Source organism: Apis cerana, linkage group LG6 (assembly GCF_029169275.1).
Source record: "Apis cerana isolate GH-2021 linkage group LG6, AcerK_1.0, whole genome shotgun sequence".
Lineage (NCBI taxonomy): Eukaryota > Metazoa > Arthropoda > Insecta > Hymenoptera > Apidae > Apis > Apis cerana.
The window spans coordinates 17,170,897-17,195,374 of record NC_083857.1 but is presented as its reverse complement, the minus strand read 5'-3'; the positions used below and the strand labels follow the sequence as shown (position 1 = coordinate 17,195,374).

The 24,478-nt window shown below is 38.0% G+C and overlaps 1 protein-coding gene and 2 non-coding genes across 3 annotated transcripts in view; all 3 read right to left on the bottom strand.

Moving 5' to 3' along the window:
• Positions 1 to 16,291, bottom strand: part of LOC107997468 (nuclear pore complex protein Nup88) — a 58,405-nt gene extending 42,114 nt beyond the window's left edge. The window contains exon 1 of the mRNA XM_062076883.1: positions 16,011 to 16,291. Within this exon, the coding sequence (XP_061932867.1) occupies positions 16,011 to 16,217 (207 nt within the window). The 5' untranslated portion in view covers positions 16,218 to 16,291. The remainder of the gene's footprint in view (positions 1 to 16,010) is intronic.
• A 613-nt stretch (positions 16,292 to 16,904) lies between these two features.
• On the bottom strand, positions 16,905 to 16,978 carry Trnat-agu (transfer RNA threonine (anticodon AGU)). Its single transcript has one exon. It is a non-coding gene; the product is annotated as a tRNA-Thr (tRNA).
• A 920-nt stretch (positions 16,979 to 17,898) lies between these two features.
• On the bottom strand, positions 17,899 to 17,972 carry Trnan-guu (transfer RNA asparagine (anticodon GUU)). Its single transcript has one exon. It is a non-coding gene; the product is annotated as a tRNA-Asn (tRNA).
• Between the last annotated feature and the right edge of the window lie 6,506 nt (positions 17,973 to 24,478).

Sequence of the window (24,478 nt, the reverse complement as noted above, 5' to 3'; positions counted from 1 at the left end):
ACTTTTTATCGATCGGGGGCCGTTTCGAAAAATCGAATCACCGATACGAATACGAATATTTTTAGACTTTCGCCTACTTAGCCATTCAATCATACTTCTACGTCGGACGGCAATCATACTTCAACGCGATAACGTGCGCAAGACCTATGGATGGAACGTATTTTTAGCAAGAGGAACGATCGTCATTGTCGAGTCTCCATCTCTCCGTTTCAACGGAGGACGCAGCAACAACGGATTCGAGGGGAGGGAGGGGAGAGAAAAGAAAGAAGTTGGTTTTGTGTACTACGCGCGGTGGTAGAAACGAGTTCGTTCCTTCTCCGGTGGACGGAGAAACGGGCAGCGAGGATCGAAGGGGGACGAAGAGAAAGAGAGAGGAGGGAGAGGTGGTGGAGGCACTACGCCGCGGAGGGTGGAAGCTAGTTCCGCACACCTCCCCGTGAGAAAGGACGGGGGGTTGGGCATGCGAAGCTACCGAGGCATCCCGGGATTCGAACTGGTTCCACCCACAAAGTCCATCGCGCCGGTCCGGCCGCCCCGCGAGGAGCTTTTCCTATTTTCTCATAGCAGCTATAACCGGCCAAATCCTCCCTCCCACCCACCAACGTCATCCTCCTACGCCGACGGCATCGGCCAGTCATCGAGTGCCTCCCGTGGATTCGTTAAGGAATTAAGAATACATGCGCACCAACTTTGGAACCGAGCCTGCTCGGGGATGGATGGTCAGCATTGCGGATACCCGCGTTTTCTTTCCTTCTCGCGATATATCGGTGATTAGGCGACTCTATTCCCCGTGATCCTCGGATACCGGATTAAAACGGAATAATTTGCGTGGAGATGGAGGCAACGATCTGTCTTATCGATAAAGGGATTAATTTCAAACTTGGGCCAACGTTTGTTCGCCCAATCCGTCGTACCGATTCGTTGCGATCGATGTCGATAGACGATCGATAACACGAACGAAAAATAATCCTAACGATTATTCGTATCGGAGAAAATGATCGTTTCTTCTTCGAATTCGAAATTCGAGTTTAATTATTATAGTAATACTTGAATTCGATGTATCATGACACAGACGCGTATTCGATCGTCGAGCAAATTAGATTTTTGCGTGATGCTATTACGTACGCGATTGAAATAGGTGTTTTAAATCGAAAATTAAAACGAACGGTCGTTGGTCGAAAAAAGGAGAGAATTGAAAGAACGAAGGGCAACGATGATATAGGTGAAAATATAATAGAAACGTGTATCATTTCGCTCGAAATATGGATTTGAGGCGCGTTTTCGGAATACCAGGCAGCCATTTAATTACTTGGCTGGTAAGAGCGTGGGTGGGATGACGATGTCGCGAAACGAAGCAAACTGTCCGTAATTTCGCAAGTTGCCGGTGTCACGTCGTCCATTTATTACTCAACTTATTGTCAGAAGGAACGGAAACAAAAGCGCAATAAGAAGGCGAGTGGTCGGGGACGGAAGTCAGAAATGTGGCGCGGAAAAAGGCGAAAACCAACGAAATGAAACGTTCGCAAACGAGTCACGATCCCCTAATTAGGGGGCTAAATACCGCTGACGTTTTTTGCCGTTGCAATATTATCATATTTAGTATGCGCACTTAGGAAGCCGGCTTAAATAAGCCCTGGAACCTCTCGAGTATGGAAGCTCCGGTCGAGAGCACGAAGTCTAATAAGTTGCACTGGTCGAGCTGCTGCCGGACTGCACCTCGTATATCTGTCAGAGTATTAGGCTACGTTTTCGACTCGCTTCGCTTTCTTCCTTTTTTCGTTCGCGATCCAACCTTATCTTTATTGATTCTTTACGACTTAAACGACTCGTGTCGAGTTTGACAAGTGTTTAAACTTTGTTCGGCAAAGTTTGCAACAAGTACACGGCACGTACACGCACCACCACGTATTGTAATCACGTAAATCGATGAGATATAATATAAAGTAGGAGATGGATCATTTTTTCAACATCGAATTATTATTGGAAACGCGTACGTAGATTTTTAATTTTTAACTTTGACGCAGGAATTGCAGGAATTGGATCGAAAACATTCATATTTATTATTAATGAATACGAAAAAAAAACGAATTATAATATAATCGTATATATAACGTAATATATGAAATATGTAATCGAGATTACGTATAATCAAGATTTTGTTGGACCGTAATCGTGGATGACGAACTTGCGATTCGGAGAGCAAGGGTGGTAAGTAAGTGCGAACTGTTCGCATCGGCATTCGATTCGTGGCATAGCGGCATTGAAATCTCCTATCTGACTCGGTTATTTGCTACCCTCCACCGAAAAATCCAATTGAAAGTTAAGATTTTTTCTTTACGTTTAGAAACGATCGCGTAATTTTATATTATACAGTTTATAAATATTCTTCTCAAAAAGAAAACTGATAAAAAGTAAATCGCGATTTTTGCGAATGGAGATCGTTACGTCATTCGAATTATCACCGAAACGAATAAATTCAACTATCGTATCGAGGTCTTTTCGATATTTCTTCTTTTTCTTTTTTTTCTTTTTTTTTTTTTTTTTGCAAAGAACGTAAAACGATTTGTCTCGACGTTATTATCGTAATTCAATCGTGGAAATAAATGATTCAACGGGATTAGTCAAAGTATTCGAAAGAGATCGATAATCGAGAAATTATTATTCATTAGGCGAAAGCGGCTCAGTTTCGGGAGGGTAGGCGAGAAGTGATTTTCTGACGGTGGACAAGAATTTCGACTTTGCGGAGAGAAAGAGAAAGAACGAAAAAGAAAAGACGGATAAAGGAAGAAGCAAGCTAAGAGAGGTTCTAATTTATCAGAACGCGGGGACTTTGCGTCTGAGACTGAAGCTAACAGCTAATTTAAGGGTTAATTCCTTAGGAGACAAGTTGGCAGAATTACGACGAAAATATTCATGGCATTATGCATACGCTTAGGCGGACGGCGAGTGTTGCTAATAAAAATTAAAAAGTCTAATTGCGAAAGATTCTCGTTGCGAAAAATTGGAAAAGTCGTATCGATCTCACCGCGTTATTTCGTTTTACGTTAATCGAGTCGACGAATCGCATCCATCATTCGCATAAGGACGATATTTTCCGTCATTTCGATTATTCGAAAATTTGATATTGAGCTTTAATCGAAAAATCATAGAGAAACGATACAACGATTGGCAATGGCCAAGATGGAAAAATCAACGTTTGATGAGTAACTGTTGAAACGATTACCTGGAAATCGATGTCTAAATCAAGATTGAAGCGACGAATCGCGAACGAGCACAATTTTCGTCCTCGCTTTTAAATTCAAATTGAATCTCATCCCCGATACTTAAATCGGATCCCCCGCCGGTATCGTTCCTTCCTTAATTCGATTTCCAAGACGAAAGACAAGAACCGTTGCAATTTTCTCATCGTAACTTTTGTTTCTCCTCGATATATCCGATTCGCTTGGATATTGAATTCTCAACGAGCTCTCGCGTACCACCTACAAATTGCACGCCAGGGTGGTGTTACGATGAAATATGCTCACCCCTTCTGCGCTTTCTGCACGGCTTTCTCCTCTTGCTCACCCCAGGGACCGAGATTCGAGAAAAAACTCGATGCTATCTAAATCGTTGTAACCTAAGATCGCTCCTCCGGATTTCCTCCGATTTTAATTTCCCTTTCTTTCGTGCGACGAATAAGAAAGATGTGCCAGATACGTTCGAATTGAAGATAAAAAAAAAAAAAGAAAAAAATGAACGATTTGCACGATGTATCGATCCAAAAAAGATTGATTCTAAATCGATTCAACGATATAAATCTAGTTTTTCTTTTTTTTTTTTTTTTTTTTCGAAGCGGACACGATGGAATTTAAGGACGATGTCGACGACATTTACACTCGGTAACTTGGAGCGAAACTGTAGATGTCGGGACTTGAGCGACCGTGACGAGCGGGAAAAGCGTGCGAGGGTGGAATATTCCTGACAGCAAGCTGACAGTCAGATTTGTACATTTTAAGTACACCGAATCCTCTCTCCCTCTGGCCCCTCTCATTTCGCGCGATAAATAAGGCTGTAAACTTCCCTACGAGGGCGATAATTAAATCGAGACGCTTCGGGTGTCTGACAACTTTTTTCCCTCCCGTGATCGCTCGAATCGTTTTCAAGATTGGCATAAAAAAAAAAAAAAAAGAAGGAAAAAAGAAAAAACGGAATTTTGCCAATCGCGTGTAGTAAGTAAGTAAAAAATCTTTTTTGCTTGCGTGATTCGACTTAAAACTGATAATAAATAACTCCTGTTAACTATTTATTCATTAAAAAAATTACTTTTAACGAGACTGAGAATGAGAAATATTAAGGAAGAATCATCGTAACGCCCACTTATCCGTTTAAGGATAAACGGCGAAAGGATCGGATGGGATAATCTTGTTGTCGCTTAAAAGTGGGGGAAACAAAAAACGGGCCCTAATTCCATTGGAACGTAATTGGGGAATCGGGATAATGATCGGGCAACGCGGAAGAATAGTGGAATCGTGGTCGTTAAACGGAGTACGACGATATTCTTTATCGGGGCGCTCGGTCCGGCGGATCACGTAGGTCCTAGGTAGGGGTGAGGGTGCAGCGTCGGTAAAAATAAAGGAAATTTATTCGCGTAATTTAAACGGGTAACGGGACAAGAGCGTGTGTTCGGAGCTGGAGCCCGAACAGACGGAAGAAGCGCCGATTCGCCTCCTCCCCCCCTCGAGAGTGGCAATATAGTTTCCCTAATGGCGCTTAAAAAAATGTTAAAAAGACGATATTAAGAATGTGACTACGGCGTGGAAGAAGGCGAGGAAGAAAGTCGGGTGGAGGGTGAGGGAGGAGCCCGGTCGAGAGCCCGGTTAATCGCCGTAAGACAAGCGGAGAAATGAGCGAACGGTAACGCGGGGGGATGGGGAGGGGGAGGAGGGGATCGAGCTCGACGAGGGCCAAGGGGGTGGGTTCACGCGGAATTTAAAGGAGTGTCGAGTGTCGAGGGGAGGGGGAGTGGAGAAAAAACGCGAAGAAATTAAAGATGAACCTTGAGCGAAATGGGGCGTGAGTTTGTAAGGACCCTTCCTTTTTGCGTTTTATATCAAGTCCCGAGTGCCATCTCGTCGCATCGCGTCGCCCCCACTCGCGATCGAGCCTATTCGGGGATGAACACTCTTGCGCACGCACACGAATCGAGTCGAGTAACAACAAGTTTCGAAATTTTGAAGACGATTGCGCGATCGAAGCATGAAAAGAAAAAGGAAAGAGAAAAGAGAAAGAAATGAAGATAATAGATAATGGAATTATTAAAACGAGAAAGAGAGAGAGAGAGAGGGGGGGGCGGTATATTCAATTATCAATCGGACGATTTGAATTCGTGATTTCCTCTTTAGCGGTCGGAAAAGCATCGTTAACCGTGGAAGAGAAGGTACACGACGCTCCTCTTGAATACAAAATATCAATCAGGTTTTAGGGGAGGACAGGGCGAGAAAAATATTCGGTAATTACGACAAGCCCCTCTCGATCGTCTGACGACCACCCCGGCAATCACCGTCGTCTCGATTATCTTTCGAGAACGGAGATTTCGGGGACTCTCTTATTTTTCACGACGCCAGCTTCTTAAATCTCGTCCAATCTAATGGAAACGACTCGAACCGGGCGGTAAAACGAATAAAAACTCGATCGGAGGAAAGAAATTTGGAGGAAAGCGGAAAAATAAATAATAATCGTAATGGAGGAGGGAAAGGGAGATGAATATATATATATACATAGGGTAGGGGGAAAAAGAGAGAACTCGTTTCCAAGGAATTTCGTGGTTGATCGTGGGATATTGCGGGTACAACCCGTTGGTGGCCATTTTCTTTTCCACGCATCCTCCGGTCGCGTCCCCTTCGAGGTCAGAAAATCCACGTTCCAACGCGCAAGGGGGCGCGGGGCATTATAACGAATCCTCGCGGAAATTAAAGGAAGGACCTTTATGTATTCTCTGGAGAATTCATACGTAGCCGGTTAATTACGAAATTCAAATTAACACAAAAAATGGGAGATCTGGAGGTGGAGGGGAGGAGGGGGAGGAGGGAGGGAGGGGGAGGGGGCCGACGTTTTTTAAGGATCTCCCTTTTTAAGGCTACGAACTCGCCTACTTATTACGTTTCTCGGTAGCTCCGCTGGCGGTCTGGCAGTCGGTTATTTACCTACTCGAGGTTTTAATTACCTACCCCCTAGCTCTACGCCGGACAGAAAAGTAATCTTGGAAGTATGTGAAAGCGAGCACAGAATTTACGTAACGGACGTTAGAAACAAAGTAGGTATATTGGCCTTAGCCAAGCACTTTTCTTTGTTAGCATGAAATAACGTCTGTAGAAATAATAAGAATAACAATTCCGCTGTATTACGCTGTGTTCCAAAGCGGTTGTCTCAGTTTTTAGACAAATGCCCGTTCGTGCAATTTTTATACCGTTATATCAGTCGCTCGAGTTTTTCTTAAATATCAAATAGCTCCGAGATTTATTTGTACCGACGATGAGTACATTCGTTTTTACATTTCTCTTCTTCTGCTTCTTCCTTCCGTCCCCGTGATCTCTCAAACAGATTTTTCAAAGATACTTTTCGAACGTGAAAACGAAAAGTCGGATAAACGTCGAATATGTCTTCTTCCTCCTAAATATAAATCTTGGAGGAGGTATTGTTACACGGAAATTCGCTTCGGTCGGATCGAACGAGCGAGTATATTAAAGTTTGTCGAGCGACGAATTAAATCGTCGAAACCGGGGGGGAAAAAAAAAAAACGAGTCGAACTGCGCCGTAATAATATTATTTTCTCTCCCTTTAACGTTGGAAACGTTAACCTTACGCTATTAAGATAATCGTACGAAGGCTTATTTCCATCCGAAGGGAAAGCGAAATCGATGGAATTTTGCAGACGCGATACCGACGTTATTGTATCGACGTTACGATCGTTCTCGTAAAAAGTTACAGTCGCGTTATACATATAATAAAGCAGGAAAAACGTGGAAAAGAAACGAAGAAGATGGTTAAACGGTGAAATCGACCGAGTTTGCCTTTATTATATCATTGCGTAAGTTGCGAGCGTAAATCCTCCCCTTCGAACGCGTGGGAAGAAAGGGAAAACTCGTGATCATCGATGCGTTCAAGAGTGTCGAAGGAGAGAATTTTTTACTTTTCGAATCCGTGGGAAGAATAACGATAAGATCCAGCATTTTAATTCCGTTGTGTTTGAAAAGGATGATCCCTTAAAAACACATGGCAATTTTGTTGGATATCGAAGGAAAATGGAAATAACGAAATTTTTACTCTCGGAATCTCGATCTCGGTCGGAGATGGACGGAGTTCATGGACGTTCGAATGAAAATCGCTTGATTAACGAGGTGACGCGAGCGCGATAAGGGAAAACTCGGACTCGGAAGGCGAGCTTATAGCTTGTAATATAAAGCCCAGTTCGGCGAGACGAAGTCGGAATAAACGGAAATTACCGGGGCCATCTTGTAATTATACGGCTAATAGGAAGGTAATTTAGTGTCTCGAACTGGAGTTACCGGTGGTGCAGAGACGTCTGTAGGAGCGGTTGGTAGCCCGCGTTGCCGCGGTCTTCGCGGAAAATTAAAATAATAAACGGCATCGTTAGGATTCATCATCTGATTTTAATTTCCATTCCAAAATGATTGCGCATTATCTCCGGCCCGCCCCGTAACACCGTTTCTGGATTTACCGCTCGAGGGCCAAGCCAGACGTTGCTCAACCTCGCTCCTTCTTTCGCTCCTACCTTCGTAATTTTATCCCCTTATTCTTTAATCGATTATCCGAGTCTCCCGAGAGTATATTCGCTCTCGATAAGTTTAACCGCCGTTTCCGTCATTCCGAACCATCTCGAGACCGATTGACTTCGAACCAAAGAAAAATAGATGCAAAGAAAAAGGATATATTTTAAAAATGAAGATGTTACGAAGATGTTGATCCGCTCGAACGATCGCTTCGAAATATCGTTAGGAAAAGTGTGGAAGAAGAAGAGTTCGAGACGAGTTTCTCGATTAGTTAAAATCTGTAGATATATTACGTAAGGACGATGAAAATTGGTATACGTCGCATGTTTCTAATAAAAGTGGAGCGGTAATATTACCTTTTCGATAAAATCGTAACGATGTTGGTTGCCCAATTTTACAGTTACGGTAATTACACAGTTGCTCAAATTTTTATTAAGCGTTTACAAAATGTAATGTACGCGTTACAAAAATATTGTACGAATTATGAAATTTAATTATGAAATATAACGATGAAATTCGCTTGTATATAGTAATTATAACCACGTGTATAATTTAAATAACAAGTTTCGATCAAAACTGGAAAAAAGAAGAAATTTGCATTAACATCTTGCAAAAAATAAAATATATTATATCATCGGGCGCAAAAATCTAATTAATTTTAATTGCGAGGAGTAAAATTTAATTGAGAATGTGCGATAAAAATTTATCGACGAATCATAATTTTCGAGAAGGATCGAATTTAAATATTCACCTCAAAGATGTGCACTTAAAAATTTCTTCCTTTGAATTTTATAATATTTTAATTTATCAATTCATATTAATCATGTTGATTATTAATTTTTGAAATTATATCAAGGCGATATTCTATGAGAAAAATTCTACGTGTATAATCTTTGCGATTGAAAGAAATAAAATTTAAAAAGACACATTACGATATTGAAGAATCGTAGTTCACAACTCTATCAAGAAATATCAATGATACATCGTTCGACTTGGCATCGCAAATATTTATTGTAACAGAAGCAAACTTGACGATCAAACGAGAGGACAAAAAATACAATGTTTTTTGCAAAAACATTTTATTTCGTATTTCCGATTTATTTTTACGCGTGAAATCATCTTCCATCCGGTTTTTACCACTTACTCGCTCTGCCATATTCCGAATTACCCTGTTGCATTTTGGATTAAACGGTGTCCAAAAATGGTCGTGATATAAAAACGGCAAGGAAGATAATGTATAACAATTCGACAATAATAATTCTTTTTTAAATCAAGCGTTATTTCTGTGATATAACGCAGACGTAATATATATATATAATCGTCGATATTTTTGATCAAAAGATTATCGATCATACAATTTTCATCGAGCGTTAAGAGATAAGATTAACTTTTACTCGAAAATGAAAACAATGTTACTTCACGTTCTTCATAGAAATTCGTACTGGATAAAAGCTCTGGATATCAATGATATTTTACGGATGCACGGATCATCATCACATGGAAATATCGACTACGTTTAACCACGAACGCGATAACGAGGTATAACGTTCGGCGGAACGTTCTTCGATTCGTTATTCGATTTGACAAAAATATATCATTTAATCGGCGAGAATAGATATTTGTAAAGCATCGAGCGCGAATTACGCGTGGCGATGATTACGCGGTAACCCGTATGGGAGCGCGGGCATTTCGGTTTTTATACGAAGAGCGGGTGAAAGCGTGGTGGCGAACCGAGCAAAAAATACGCGCTGCGGGATTTTTATTTTTTTTCCCCGCCGGAATCCTCCGCCATCCCTCGCGCTACGTTTCTACGAACGCGTGTTATCGCGATCGTAACGATGAGAGGGCGCGGCCGCGAGTACGCATCGGACGTGCGTCCCAACGATTTTGGAAAATAAAGTTTATCGCCTTCGTGGCCTCGCACCACCACTCCACGTAATGGCTTGTCCGCCCGAAAATGTGAAAAGTATTACGTCGTTGCTCGTAGATTTCGACATAATTTTTATGATGCCGCGCCAGCTCAACGTGTCGGCGAATACGATGATGGGGGGGAAAAAAAATCTAAATGTTCTTTTGTAACGATACATCGCGCGAACAGGTTGCACGGGGAAACAAGAAAATCCTACTATTTCAACTATTAAATTATTCCCTTATAACTTGTAATAGAAGAAATTCCAATATCCTTTCGCCACGCAATTTTTGGTAACAAGGAAACGCAATAAAAGTAATTAAATTCTTTTCGATCGAAAATAATTAAAAATAGAAAGTAATCCGTTTAAAACGGAAACAGAAATAAGACGAATGAGAAAAGGAAGGGATATAGGATACTTTACCTGGCTTGAAACGAACGAATAAATTAATCTTGAAATATGATTAAGATCGAACGTTATATACTCCCGTATACTTGGTTACACGCATACGTGCGTCTAACCGTAAAAATATAGGCCGAATTAATAGAGAAATCTCTGCCCCTCCATGAAAATTTCGGAAGATACGAAAGTTGGAAATACTTGGGAGAAGAGGGATCCGATTGTGCGGGGAGGAGGGTGTACGATGTAGGTAAGTGGCTAATTAACATTACAACTACCCGGTAGGAATCTGCGGTCGTGGAAGCAGCATTGCTGATGTTCCGGTCGCGTTCTCGCACGGTGGCACGGTTGTTCGTAGTCGCGTAATTTAAGTGTGCCACCGAAGACACGGTTTCGCCATGCGACGCGGGCCATTATCATGGTAATTTGTTAGAAACAAACATTATAATTCCGGAGAAGAGAGAAGGAGGGGGAGCGCGTCCTGCGAGGTGGCGAGAGCGGTTGAAGAAAAGTGGGGGGGAGGCGACGCTTTGCTGGAAACGGGCAAGGGTTAAGACTTGGTGCCCAAGTTAAAGGCGTAAGATCCACCGTGTTTTGGACAGTGTCCATTGTCTCGGGGTTATTTATTAGAGACGACGCCGCTCTGCTCTTCTCGTCGACGTGGCGAAGACCGAGCTAAGATGGTGTTTCGGTATAACGGTGGCGGGATTTATATCTTGGTCCACAACCAAAACGCCATTATGCCATGGCTATGCCGGAACCCCTTCCCGCCGCCAACACAGCCGCCCAAAGATCTCTCGTTCCACGAGATTCTCCTTGTACGCGATCCGGGGGTGATTAAGTCTGCATGGATGGCCCCCCAAAAGTTTTCCATTTAAATGGATGACAATTAGCCGTGATTAGTCTTAAAGCTGGTAGAACAATGACGTTAACACGATCTTTGCCCGTTCGAAACGGATGCATTAATAACTGCCTCCCTCTAATCGTGGATGAAGAAGACGTTCGACGTCTCGCCTTCGAGAAAATTAGCGATGTCTTCAACGTATATTTACAACATGCATAACAATAGTAACAAGCGTAGAGCGCGAAGTGTGAAATAAGTGGGAAATTTTCCGACAAACGTTCCGAAGAAACGTTATGAAACGAATAATAGATGAATCGGTTCGAATCGGTGAATGAGAACTTTCCAAGTGTCCACTCGAAGGAAGTCGAAGAAGAATGAGGATTGAGAGAGAAAGAGAAAAAGAGAGAGAGAGAGTGGAGAGGAAGGCGCGAGAGGGATAAGGAGAAAGAGGTCGAACAATTTCGGTAAAGAAGAGTAGCGGAGAGATGAACTCGAGCAGCCATTGCTGAAATTCGTGCCGTGTGCCACTTCCTGCGCGAGGTAGAGCCGTGGAATTATTAGATATGCAACCACGACGGCTGCCCTCCTACCGGTATTATTAAACTTAGTTATGAATGCCCATTAAAACTGTAAAGGAAATGCATTAGCCTGCCAAGGTATTCTAGAGCTGACAAAACCACCCCCTGCGGAACGCGTAAGCCATTCGAGCTCGTTCCGATCCCCTTCCTCGCTAGAAAATTCCATTCTTCTCGATATCTAAGACCGATCGAACGTATTACGTATTTCTTTTTCAACGATCAACGTAAATATTAATCGAAAAAAAGATAAAATTCACCGTACGTGAACGAAAACGTATTTTATCGCGATAAAATCGATTTTGACAAGAATGAAATGCTAAGAGATCAAACACTTTTAAGAGTGTTTTCGAGGAAGTATTATTAGCGCGTTAGAGAAAAAAAAAGAAAGAAAGAAAGAAAGAAAGAAAACGAAGTTACGCGAAAGGAGAAATATATCCGTGGCGCGACGCAACGAACGAAATACGCATGGAGGAGAAGAGGAAAAGGGGAGACAGAGGTATGAGTTGGTCCATGTCCACCACAAAAGCTATTGTCCGCCACTTACTGAATTCGTCGAGGTTTTCTCTCTCTCTCTCTCACCCTAGCGCCCCTGTCCACAGAGCACACAAGGGCCCCACGCTACCGATGTAAAACACTTCCCGTGAATTTTATTGCTCCGCGTACCTCCTCGTACGCTTGCACGTGCAAGACCACCTAACCTGTGCCCACCAACTGACGGGACCATCCTACATTCCCCCTTCGTTTACTCGTAGTACGCTCGTGCACGGGCTTCATCACCGTACACCTTGTAAAACAAATATATGCCGAGGCCGAGGCTTTGCGTTTCATCGAGATGTCTTCTCGCCGAGCGTTCTAACTTTCATCTCATCTTTTGAATATAGGATCGCGTTTTCTTTATCTCTAATTAATAATACTTTGTTTCTAGTGACAAACAATCGATAAATTTAATATTTGTTTAAAAAAAAATTTTTTTTCGTTTTTTTTTTGGCGGGGCAAAAATTATTGAGCTAAACATCGACGTAATAATTAATTTAGGATTCGTAATCTAACGATTGAAAATACTAAGTAAACGAGTTATCCGTGTCGATATTTATTGAGAAAATTCAACAAGTTCTTTTTTCATAAATAAAGGGATATCAAGCGTAAGATAAACGTTACGACACTCGGTTTGAAAAATATTTTCAACGGTTGAGAAACGGAGAATAATCTGATTAAAGCAGGACCGAGACATCTAGTTTTTCCACAACTTGCACGTTATATATATATATATGTAGTATGTATGCGTTTCTTATTGTCACGCGGTGTGGCTGCGTACTCGCGTGTCCGAATATTTACATCTGGAAAAAAAGACGGCCATTGTAGATACAAATGTCACCGTAAAATTGCTTTTTAATTATCGTCACGAGGATTTTGCTTATTACGAGATATTCCATTCTTTCACAGCCTGAGATCTGAATTTTTCGTTGTTTCCTTCGACCTTGCTACGCGATTCCGAGAATAGCCGTTTTTAATTTAGATAAGATGGTCCCTTTATACCGGATATAGAAAAGATCGTATGAACTATTGCGAATTGCGACCATAAATTTAAACGTTTTTCGCCTCGTTTTCTTTATTCCTTAACTTAAAGCGAAGATATCGCTTTAAGTTAATTTTTAGGGCCATAGAAAAATGTAAAAAAAAAAAAAATATATCTCATTGATCGAAGAAGGATCGAATAAACGAATATTATCGATGAATGATATATATTTCGAATATTCGATATGGCCAGGATTACATATTTTAAATGACGCGTATAATTAGTAAAATCGTTTCGATTCGTTACGAAGAATTGAAAATATATTCACGCGGAATTGTTATATTTCGAGTTACGTTGAATTATTTTGAATTGCTCGTAATTTTACTACATCGAGGTTTTAGAAATCGATGGATCGAGGGAAAATATTGAAATAATACGTACGTAGATCGGGGCGGGGAGAATTGGTGGAGCGGAGGGAAGAATTAAAAGTTGAAGCCGGGTGAAAAGAGCTAGAGGAAGGCTTGTTATCTCGACGAGAAGGACGGGCAATTCGTTAGAGCGGCGGTAAATTCGCGAATTAAAGAACTTATTCCATTTGGGCAGCCAAAGGGGTGTGAACGCTTCCTCGTTCGTATTATCTCGTGTCGAGCGAGAAGAACAAAAAGGGTGTGCAGGTAGAGGGAAACAGAAAGGCGAGGACCAACGACGGGAGGGAATAACCTGTACGAACTAGGAAGGGGTGAGAGTTTGGTGGGGTGTCGGTTGGAAGGAAGACGAAGGGAGAAAGAGCGGAGAAAGGGACAGAGAGGACGCGTTTAGACGTTCGTTCCGCTGGTAACAAAGATAACTCTATGCAATAAAAATGATTCAAAGTTTCCCGCGGCGGATGGTGGTTCCGATGGCGGAGCGGTTGACAATAGCGCGTCTTTGTCTCCGCCCCACACCCTCTTTCGCCCGCCTCATCTCGCCCCCTTCTACGCTGCCTCGTCCGTATCCTGCGACACCTATCTTCCGGTTTAAAGTCCCGCCGTGCGCGCCAGGGAGGAACCTCGCTAACTTTTATTATTTACGACCGATATTTCAGTCGGCCACCGCGCATGCACGTACCGGTCATAAAATGGCCCTTGGGAGAGTGGCCCACGATTCGATCGACTCTTAGAAAAATTACCGGAGAATCGTCGCTTTCGGATTGATTAAACGAGGGGAGAGATTCTAGGTTACCGATAGACATTTGCATCGTGCGCGCGTATGTATCTCTACGTATCTCTTTTCATATATTCGCGTGTTTCATATACACGCATATATGTGTGTAGATACATCGAAAATCGAAACGGACGAAAGATCAACTTTTTTCTAACCCCTTTTTAAAATTCTAGAATCGAGACGAAAGTAAAACGTGGAAGAAGACACGGAAGGAGGGACGGAAGCGAATAGAGAGAGGTTCCTCAGGATTTTCCCTTATCAAATCAACGGGTGAACGAGCGATGATCGGTCCCCAAAGAGAACGAGAGAGAAAGAGAGAAAGTGAAAGAGATGGGGACCCTTGGTGAGACTCCTCTATTCCCCCTCGGCGGGTACTCTTTATCTACCTAGCTACGAATACCCATACGTAACCCGGTGAAGGGTCTGAATTTGCATTTTATTCGCAGTTGTGGACCGCGGGTTCGTGGGTAACGTTCCTCCGCGGTACGGACATTTATTTTAATTAAATTACTCCGGAGCGTCGAACAACCCATTTCCTATAAATTATCCCCTCACCGGTCTTTTGGTCTCTCGCGCGTCCGCTCGGTCGGTGGCGCGCGCGAGCCCACGTACACGGACACAGAGACATTAATGTACCCGGTGATCCTACGGTACCATTGAAATGAAATAAAAGCACAGCCGAGAACGAAACGTTCTGCCCATTCTCACTGTGCGTTGCGTTCGCCATGTCCTCCCCTTCCCTTTCATTTACCACGTAATCATTTTCCACTAGCGCGCGTATGCACGTACACCGATTAACCGCGAGACGCGTCCACCTATGCGCCCGCGGACACGCGCTTCTGCCGCTGTCTATGTATATTGGTATCGCGGACCATAATTTAACCGGAGCTTAATCGCTTCGAATCAAAAGTTCGCCGGAGAAAACGCTTTCGCGGTAATCGTCGTAAAGCGAACGCATCGTGCTACGATAATGGTCTCGATTATCGAGCAACTTCTGCTTAACCAACGACCGAATCATTAGCCAAAAGTGATCGGCCGCTTTTTCCTACGATTCTCGTCATTTTCTTCTAAATGTTTATATATTTATCTACTTTCGAATGAACTTAGTGATGACGAATGATTTTTCAGATATTAGAACATAGAATCGAAATCAGCAAATAGATATTATATTAAGATATTATATTAATTTTTTATATGTTTTTTTAATTTATAAATATGTTTACGTACAAGTAACAATAATAATTTATTATCATTTTTTCATTAATTACTCATTCGATTTTAAATATTTTTAACGTTCCATATGATAAGAGATTAAAAAAGATATAATTCAACAGTTTTTAATATTTGAGTCTCGAATTTATCTATCGATTACATATTGTAACTAAAAAAAATTATATGATATTATACATTTATATAAAAATTATATAAATAACCATCGATATAACGTGTATTTAATTTATTGTGAATTTGATATAGAGACATCACAAATATTTTTCTTATAAAATTTTTCTAATAGATTAACATTTAAATAGATTATAATGTTACACAGTATACATTGATTTTCTAATAAAGATTCGTTTTCTCATTATTGTATTTATATTTCATTATTATTGCAGCAAATATGAATGAAGTTAGAAAATAAAGCGCTTGCGCGCATTTCGATACACGTTATATAGGTTAGATTTGTATACAATAAGCAATTGATGTAAAGACATATCTCGTTATTTTTTTTCCCATTAAATTATCTATAAATCGTATAATCTAATTATGAATTGAACGTTGTTGACTTACTTGATAAAGTACATCTTCGTCTTTTCCCCGTGATGCTGCAACGTTTAATGTCATCACACAAGAATCATTCGCATTCCATACGTACAACACATTGTCACGAATTTCTAAAATATTCCTCGTATCTTTGATATTTCCCGACAAGCCATTTTTTAATTCTTGAAATAAATGATGTTTATTTAAACAAAGAGGATCCGTATATAAACTCATTTTGGCACAAAACAAGGTTATAACACCACGCACTATATAAACGACAACAACGAAGTTTTTTCATTGATTGGCAGCAAGGCAGCCAACTTTGTAACATCATACGTATGTGGCGACACTGTTATCTAAACTTCGTTATGCATTTGGCTTTATATGAAATTTTATACTTCATCGAAACGATAATAAATTATTGAAAAAATATCGTTATTCATATACTTTTATATTATTTAACAATAAGGTAATATAAATGAATTTATTTTTTTATTTTTATTTTATATCATGAAAATTTCTATTAATATAAAGTTATATTCTTTTTCTTGTAATTAATCAAAATACAAAGATATAATAATTTGAATGCAGTAATTATATGTTTACATGTTTATATGTTTATATACATTGTTAATATATATTGCTAATATTATATAATAATTAAGAAATCATCATATGTGTGTGTGTGTGTGTGTGTGTGTGTATGTATATTTTTTGGATTTCATATATTGAAGTAATGATGGCATATAAATAAAATATTGTTATATAAAAATGATAATATTTATATAAAATAATAATATTTACAGCATATTACATTTAATTATTTTCATAATAAGAATTGATTTTATAATATATTTGGAAATAAATATAATGAAAAAAAATAGAAATAATTATAAAAAGTAAATTACCAATTTGATTCGTAGGCCCCGGAGGGATTCGAACCCTCGATCTCCTGTTTACTAGACAGGCGCTTTAACCAACTAAGCCACGGCGCCGTTGACAACAATTTTCTTATATTAAATTTTATAGTTCTAGTTCGATATATTATAATTTGATGCATATAAGTTATTTTTATTTTTTCTATTTATAATTTAAATAATGATACAAATTAAAAAATTTTATTACATTATATTTATTTTAGTATTTATTAATCTTGTAATCGTTTTTATTATTTAAAACAGTTACAAATATATTTTTTTTTTGACATTATTAATAATTTACTTTTAATTTTCTATTTTCTTATATAGATATTCATTATTATTAACGTTTAATTACGTTAATAATATTTTATTTATTAGATAATTCGTATTTTATAATTTTCATCTTAGAAAAATAAAAAAAGAAAAAAATATCGGATAAATAAAATTTTTATATTCGATGATTTATTGTTTGAAATTTAAATATTGACGTTTAAAATATATTTTCTTTTTTAATATATAAATAATATTTTTATATTAATTATAATTATATTAATTACAATTTTATTTTATATAATGAGATTATATAAATATAGTTATATAAATATAGAATTCGTTCATACTTTCAATATTTAATACTAGATATTTGATATTTCCTTACGTATATTTCAAAATAATTTTTATTAGCAATGTGATTTATGAAGTAATTCGTTAAAAAAAAATAATGTAATATAACACTTGAAAATGAATAAAAAGTTATTTTTAATACTGTATTATCAATCTTTGATCATCATTTTCATACATTCAACGATAAAACACATAAATTATTACATTGATTAATAAAATTAAATCGGAGGATATAATAAAATATTGTTATTAACATTATTTTGCTTGAAATTGTTTGCTTTAAAATTGCGAGAAAGTGAATGAAAGATATTTTTTTCTATATTTATTACGATTATGACGTGTATAAAACAATTCAAAAAACAAAAAAAAAACGCCCCCGGGTGGGCTCGAACCACCAACCTTTCGGTTAACAGCCGAACGCGCTAGCCGATTGCGCCACGGAGGCTGTTGGTTACATCGTATTCTAAAAAGAAAGACAGTCATTTTATTTTTATTTTACAATATTTTATTATTAAATTAAAATAATTGATTGTTAATACATATAATTATAAAAGAAATGTCGAATTTTATTTTGAAATATTTAATTTTAATATCATATTTTAACTTTCTCATTTGTAATTGTCTAAAAATATGACATGAACAAAGATTTTCAAGTTCGATTTTCAAGTTCAATTTTGAAAAAAATATTTCGTTTGCATTCAATAAAAGTTACTATCATTTGTCACGTTTTTTACGTAGATATATACCTATAATAATAATTAACATTTATATATTTATACATATACTTATGTACAACAGTTTTAAAAAATCTAACCTATTGATATCTTAGATAACATTATGCACTCAAATGGATGATATTTATTAATCCCAAATATTAAATCATCGTAAAATCATTTAAAAGAATTTTTAAATTTAACGTGACATATTAAACTTACACGATTTTATATTTATTAAAGAAATAATTTATATTTTGTATATAAGTATTATTATATATGTTTCAAGTTCCTATAATTTATGACATTTACGTGACAGAATGAACGATTTCGTAAATTTCATATGTTATGGCTAATACAACGTAATATACGTACGTATCTATACATATTTTAATTTCTATTAAATTTCTGCTGTTCGGGCATGAAAATCATCGATAAATTATTTAAAATTATATCTCAAGTGAGTATCGAACAGATGTGCTACATTTCGAATCTAACGTTAGCGAAATTTTAGTCTCTGAATTGACGATAAAGAAAGGGCTCATCAATAACAAAAAAAAAGGACTATAACGCATGGTGTACTAAGCGGGAAATAGTATGGCAGTTGCGTCGAAGCTATATACGGTTAATTAAATGGGGTTGGCTCATTAGTAACTGTCTATATGCAAGGCGATGGCCGAGATGCGATTGGAGGGTGGTCCCAAGGTGATTTATCCGTCACGATGGATCGCAGATGTTCGACTGGTACGTGGCATGGGTTGTCACAATGCTGTAATTAGGAATGCGTTTCGTTTATACGCATGCATAATGAAATCATGTATCTTTCTTTTTTTTTTTTTTTTTTGATAGATCGATGATAATTGCCGATGATAACATGCATGGATTATTTGAACGAAGAATTTATAAATAGGCTTCTGAACTCTAAAATATTTTTTTTATTGGTTCTAGAATTATCACGATACGATATGCTTGGACATCTTCGTGGAAGAAGAACAGGATAAATTCCTAAAATTTCCAGATATTGGTTTGACAATATGTTAGAAGACAAAACGTTTTCATTATCGATAACTTTTTCAATTTCCGATTAATTTCAAATTCGAAATGATATTACTATTCTTTTTTATACACGTATACACATCGTTGGATATCTTTGAGTACATATGTCATTCGAAAATCATTATTTAAATATTAAGTATATATCAAAATATAGCTATAGATGAAGTTTGAGAAGAGAGGATAAATCTTGACTTAACGTCAAGTTAGATTTTTTTCAATCGTTAGTTTCGCTGGTTTTCTATTTATTACGGGAACGTGATCCAATTGATCCTAGCGGTAAAGCAGCTTTCTAAGGACGCTTACCAAGAGAAGACACTTTGGTTTGGGCATGGTGACATTAACGGCCTGTTTAAATTGTGCGTTTAATTACAAGTAAGAGACAGTCACCATGAAATTTATCGGTCACTGTTACCATTCCCTTCGTTCCTAATCTACGAAGTAGATATCCACGGCTAAACAGAGGAGAACAAGTCCTTTGCGCGCAATAAGACGTTTCTCGTTGCTTTTTAGTGCCTGGTTCTCAAGCATGTGATTAGATTCATGAGAAACTTATGTCCATGAGTGATACGATTGATTAATCGCGAATCAAGATTAACGATTAAGATTCATTATCATATTAAAATAATCGAAGATATTTTCGCAATATTATTTTCACTTCTTACGATCTATGTTTAATATATTTAGGTATACCGTGTTACACAAGTTGATACTTGTGACGTTAAATTATCGAATCGAGCATAGTTGTCCCCAATTTCGAAATATTTCATTGAATGTTGGCATGATATAATATCACGTTCATAAAGTGCAAGAATGCTGCTTCTTATTGGATAGAAATTTATGCCCATAAATCCAGGCGGTTCCGTTGAGAGGTTGAATCCTCCTCGCGAGTTTACAGCCCCGCTGTTCTCTCTCTCTCTCTCTCTCTTTCTCTCTTTCACTCTTTCCGTCGTTTTACACCTCGAAAACCCGTCTCGAAAGCAAGGCACTTTGCAAGCCGCGGTGGATGCCTATGATAAAGGTGAGCGTACCCTGTAACGATGTAACGGGTGAACATTGCTCACGAAATCATGACGAATTCATTCGAACTGCGAATTACCTTCCGGTCGACGGAGTTTCGCTAAATGTCCGGAAGAGGGTACATATGCAAAACGCGTGATCATCAATATTCCATCGTGGTAAACGTTGCCGAGGAATCTGGAAATTCTGTCTTGCCCCTAGTGTTTGCTTACTTCACCGGATAAATTAGAAACCGTCGATTAATCAACAATTCTGGTTCGTTAACCGCGATCTATCCCTTCTTCTTCGTTGCTCAACTATACTATATATTTTGAAATGTTTACGTTCTTTGTCTTAGACGTTTATTTTACAATACTGTACACGATGTTACAGATATCATTATATATTTTTAAAAAAGAATTTTCACTTCTTCATGTCGCGAGAGGAAGCGTTCAACGTGTAGGAATTTAATTTAATCGAACGTTTCCTTTCGACGAGTCGAATTTGGAATAAGATTTGAATATTTGAAGATTTTAAATAATTCACGTAACGTACGTGATTACGTAACGAGTTTCTTTTTTAATTTATAAATTTTGATATACATATAAGATGTAGAAAAAAGAAAAAAAGGAAATAGAAAAAATTTATACGTACATACATATAGCGAGTCATTCGGTGCTCGATTCGCTGCTGCACCAATCAATTTGATCTTTTTTTCCCCCGAACTCAATATATATTACAACAATAGCTGTTTTCTCGATTCATCCATCAACCGATAATCGTCAGAGCGGTGCGTATGGCAGAACGAACAGCGAACACCCGTTAGACAATACGTCTTAACACTCGTAGGTTATTGTGGCGTTGAAAGGGAGTAACTTATAGGGGCATTGGGAATTACCAGTTTATTATTAGGGAGATAGCATAGAGGGCCAAGATCAGGGGTTGCTGTTAATTCTCCTAACACTTGGCTCCCTGGAGAGAACACGCCGCCTTAAGACTTCCACCGTCTCAACCCATTCCGCTGTGCAGCGCCGACATCTTGAATCGCTGCCGTGTTAATTAGTACGACTTTAAACGCACCCGCATGTGGTGGCAATCAGGACTGCTTGAAATGATTTCGCTCGTCGCCCACGGAAAGATGTAATCTGTATTAATAACACCGTCTGAGCAACTGGTTCAACATTTGCAATTGAAAAATCGGCCTGTTCAGACATGCTCGCATGTAAATGTGAAAGAGACCAAAGAATTGACACGACGCGTCGCGACGACGCGACGACTCTACGTACCGATGGGATGAATGTCTCAGCTTGTTGTTGCGTATCGAGAGAAACTACGGCTGAAGAATTTGATATTTGCCTTCCTTTTTATTTTGTGTCATCCGATAGTCGGGAAAGGAGGGAGCGCGACAAAGTTAAAGAGATGAAAAACTTTACGAGTCTTTAAAAACTTTACGACTTTGAAACGATTCTTTAGAAAATCTGATTTACGAATCGCTGAATGAGAACGGAACAACAATATACATATATATATGCGCGATAATAAATTCAGAAAATTGAATTTCTTTAGGGACGATGGAAAGTGGTGAAAACCGAAGATAGTCGATTGATAAATCGAATTCGCTACTCGGGACGAAACAATCAGTGTGCAGGAACGATGTAACGTAGTCCTGGCTAGTGAATGGCTGTCAGACGAGGTGGAGGAGAAGTGTAGAACGAAAAGGGAAGACGAATCGACGACATCACCGTACCGAACCCACACTCGACGTCTTCCATACGTCAAACCCATGCCAACTTATCTTTCCCTCAGCTTACAGAAATGTTCCAATTTTCAAACTGGGTTAACACGTTGCTCAATGTTTCAATTTTTCTCCCTTCTTCAGTTTCACCCACGATTTAGTAAATATTTTAATAGTATACATTTTTTTTAAATTGATGTAAAGCGATTCGAATTCAATTTTTTTTTATCGATGTGCCATTATACGTATTTTCAAATTGTTTTTCACTTTTTATTACGTGACTTAATTTATTTAATATATTATGCATCGAGACGGTGCACGCTTAAATTATTTTTAAATAATTCACTTTATTTTTAGTAGAAATTGATTGTAAATTATGGATTAAGCATTTCTTATTTTATTCAAACTGTTGGAAAAAAAATATTTCCTTCTTTCGTTGAAGAAACGAGAAAATGAGAAAGTCAGAATTTTGAAGAGAATTTTATCGGGTAAATCAGTTGCGAATGTATAACGTATTATGTCTGTGGTGGGAAGAGCTTATGAATGTTTCACTAGCCCATAACCCTTTCAACTATGATATACCTGCAATAAAGTAATTAGCTCGAAGTTCGTTAGGTGTTAGCTGTGTAATTGATTTGGTTGATTCCTATTGGCGATTCAGCGAAAGCACTCATGCTTAATGAAATGTAGGGAGATAAGCCCAAGAGAAATGTTTGGGTTGGTTATTGCTCTGGTTTATTCCTATTTAATGAATACACGAACGTAACTTTTTTTTTTACTTCGTTTCTATTTTTCACGACTGATTAAACTGTTCCGTCCCATTTTTAAAAATGGAATATTTCCTCCAAATTATTTTCAATTTCAAACAAAAATATCATAATGCAAAATATCGTTTTGCGTAATAATTTTCTAGATTTTAAATATCGATTGGCGTTTTAACGTTCTCTTTAGGAAAAAATTTACAGAATTTCAAAAATATAATTCTTTAATTATTTAATTTTTCATATCGCATATTAAGAAATAAAAACCAATAAGATATAACTTGCGAACATTTTTAACATCTTAAGCCATATCCATGTATAGTCGCAGCTGCATCTCAAAAGAAATCTATTACAAAATTTATTATCTTCCTCTATCCTTATAACTCGTTTCGATGACGAATAATTTCAGAGGCGAATAATTCAGAGGCGGTGTAAAAAGATTGGGAACGAGACACTCTGGATAATTAAATAGAATCGTTTCGTAATTAGGATAAAACGTTTTTGAAACGCGCGTGTCTTTGTACTGAACGTAAAGAGAACTTTTTTATCAGTGCCATTATCGAATTGTACGTTAGTAAAAGTTTGATTATTAGTATGATATTTTCAGATATAATGTAACTCTACCAACTTATAATTTTTTACTTCAATATTACAATATTAAAATTTATCATAGATTTAGAAATCACGTATTAAAAAAAAAAAGAAAAAAATGACATTCTTTCTCTAAACGGAGGTTAAACGAAAGGAGTTCAGCTTTTAATGGAATAATTTAAATCGATCAGATCTGTTCTAAATTGATATTTTAACTCGATTTAAACGGATTATTAGTTCCCCTTTCAACACGAATGGGATCCATCCCGTTCGTAAGTCATTTCTTCGCGGAAAAAGCTTGTGCGTATACGTATAAATATATATATATATATATACATATATATATACATATATCATAGATTTGAACACGTTACATACATTATGAGGATACGTCGGAATTTCGGCGAGATGAAACGAAGGGGAGGCCGTCAGACAGACGTGCCACAGTCAGATAGCGGAAATGGTAGACGACAACTTCCGATGGACTGCATTGTGTGTACGAATCGTATATAAAGTGTGCAGGGATCAAATATGAATTCATTCTGACACGTCGTTTCCTGAATTTCGCTTCTTTCGATCAGGACCCGCATAATCGGTAAGAAACATTCGCTGCGAGATCTACATATCCCACGTGTATGTATATGTCCTTACATTCATATACATTACAAGGATACTTTGCAAACTTTATATCTTATGCAGAGAAGATTTGAAGTGAATGGCGAAAAAGTTTAATCGTTGAATTTTACCAATTTCAAGAAGAATGGAAATGATATCGAAAAGAATTTGTACACGTTTGTATTTATTTTAAACGCGAGTGGATTAATCTTCTCAATGGCTGGATACTTCAACAATGAATATATATATATATATATATATCAAGCGAAGCTCTTAATTGATTCAAGATAAGCAAGATTTAGCGTCTTAATGTGAAATAAGATTTAAAAAAGTAACCCGGTGAACGAGCGAAAAGAATTTTAATGCGCGGATAAAAATAATTAAATTCTCCAAATTGGAATGAAAATTTCCAAGGGTACACGGATCCTTTAAGTATCCAGAGTGAAATATTCCTGAGAATTCTTGAAAGTTTGTGTTTGTGGGA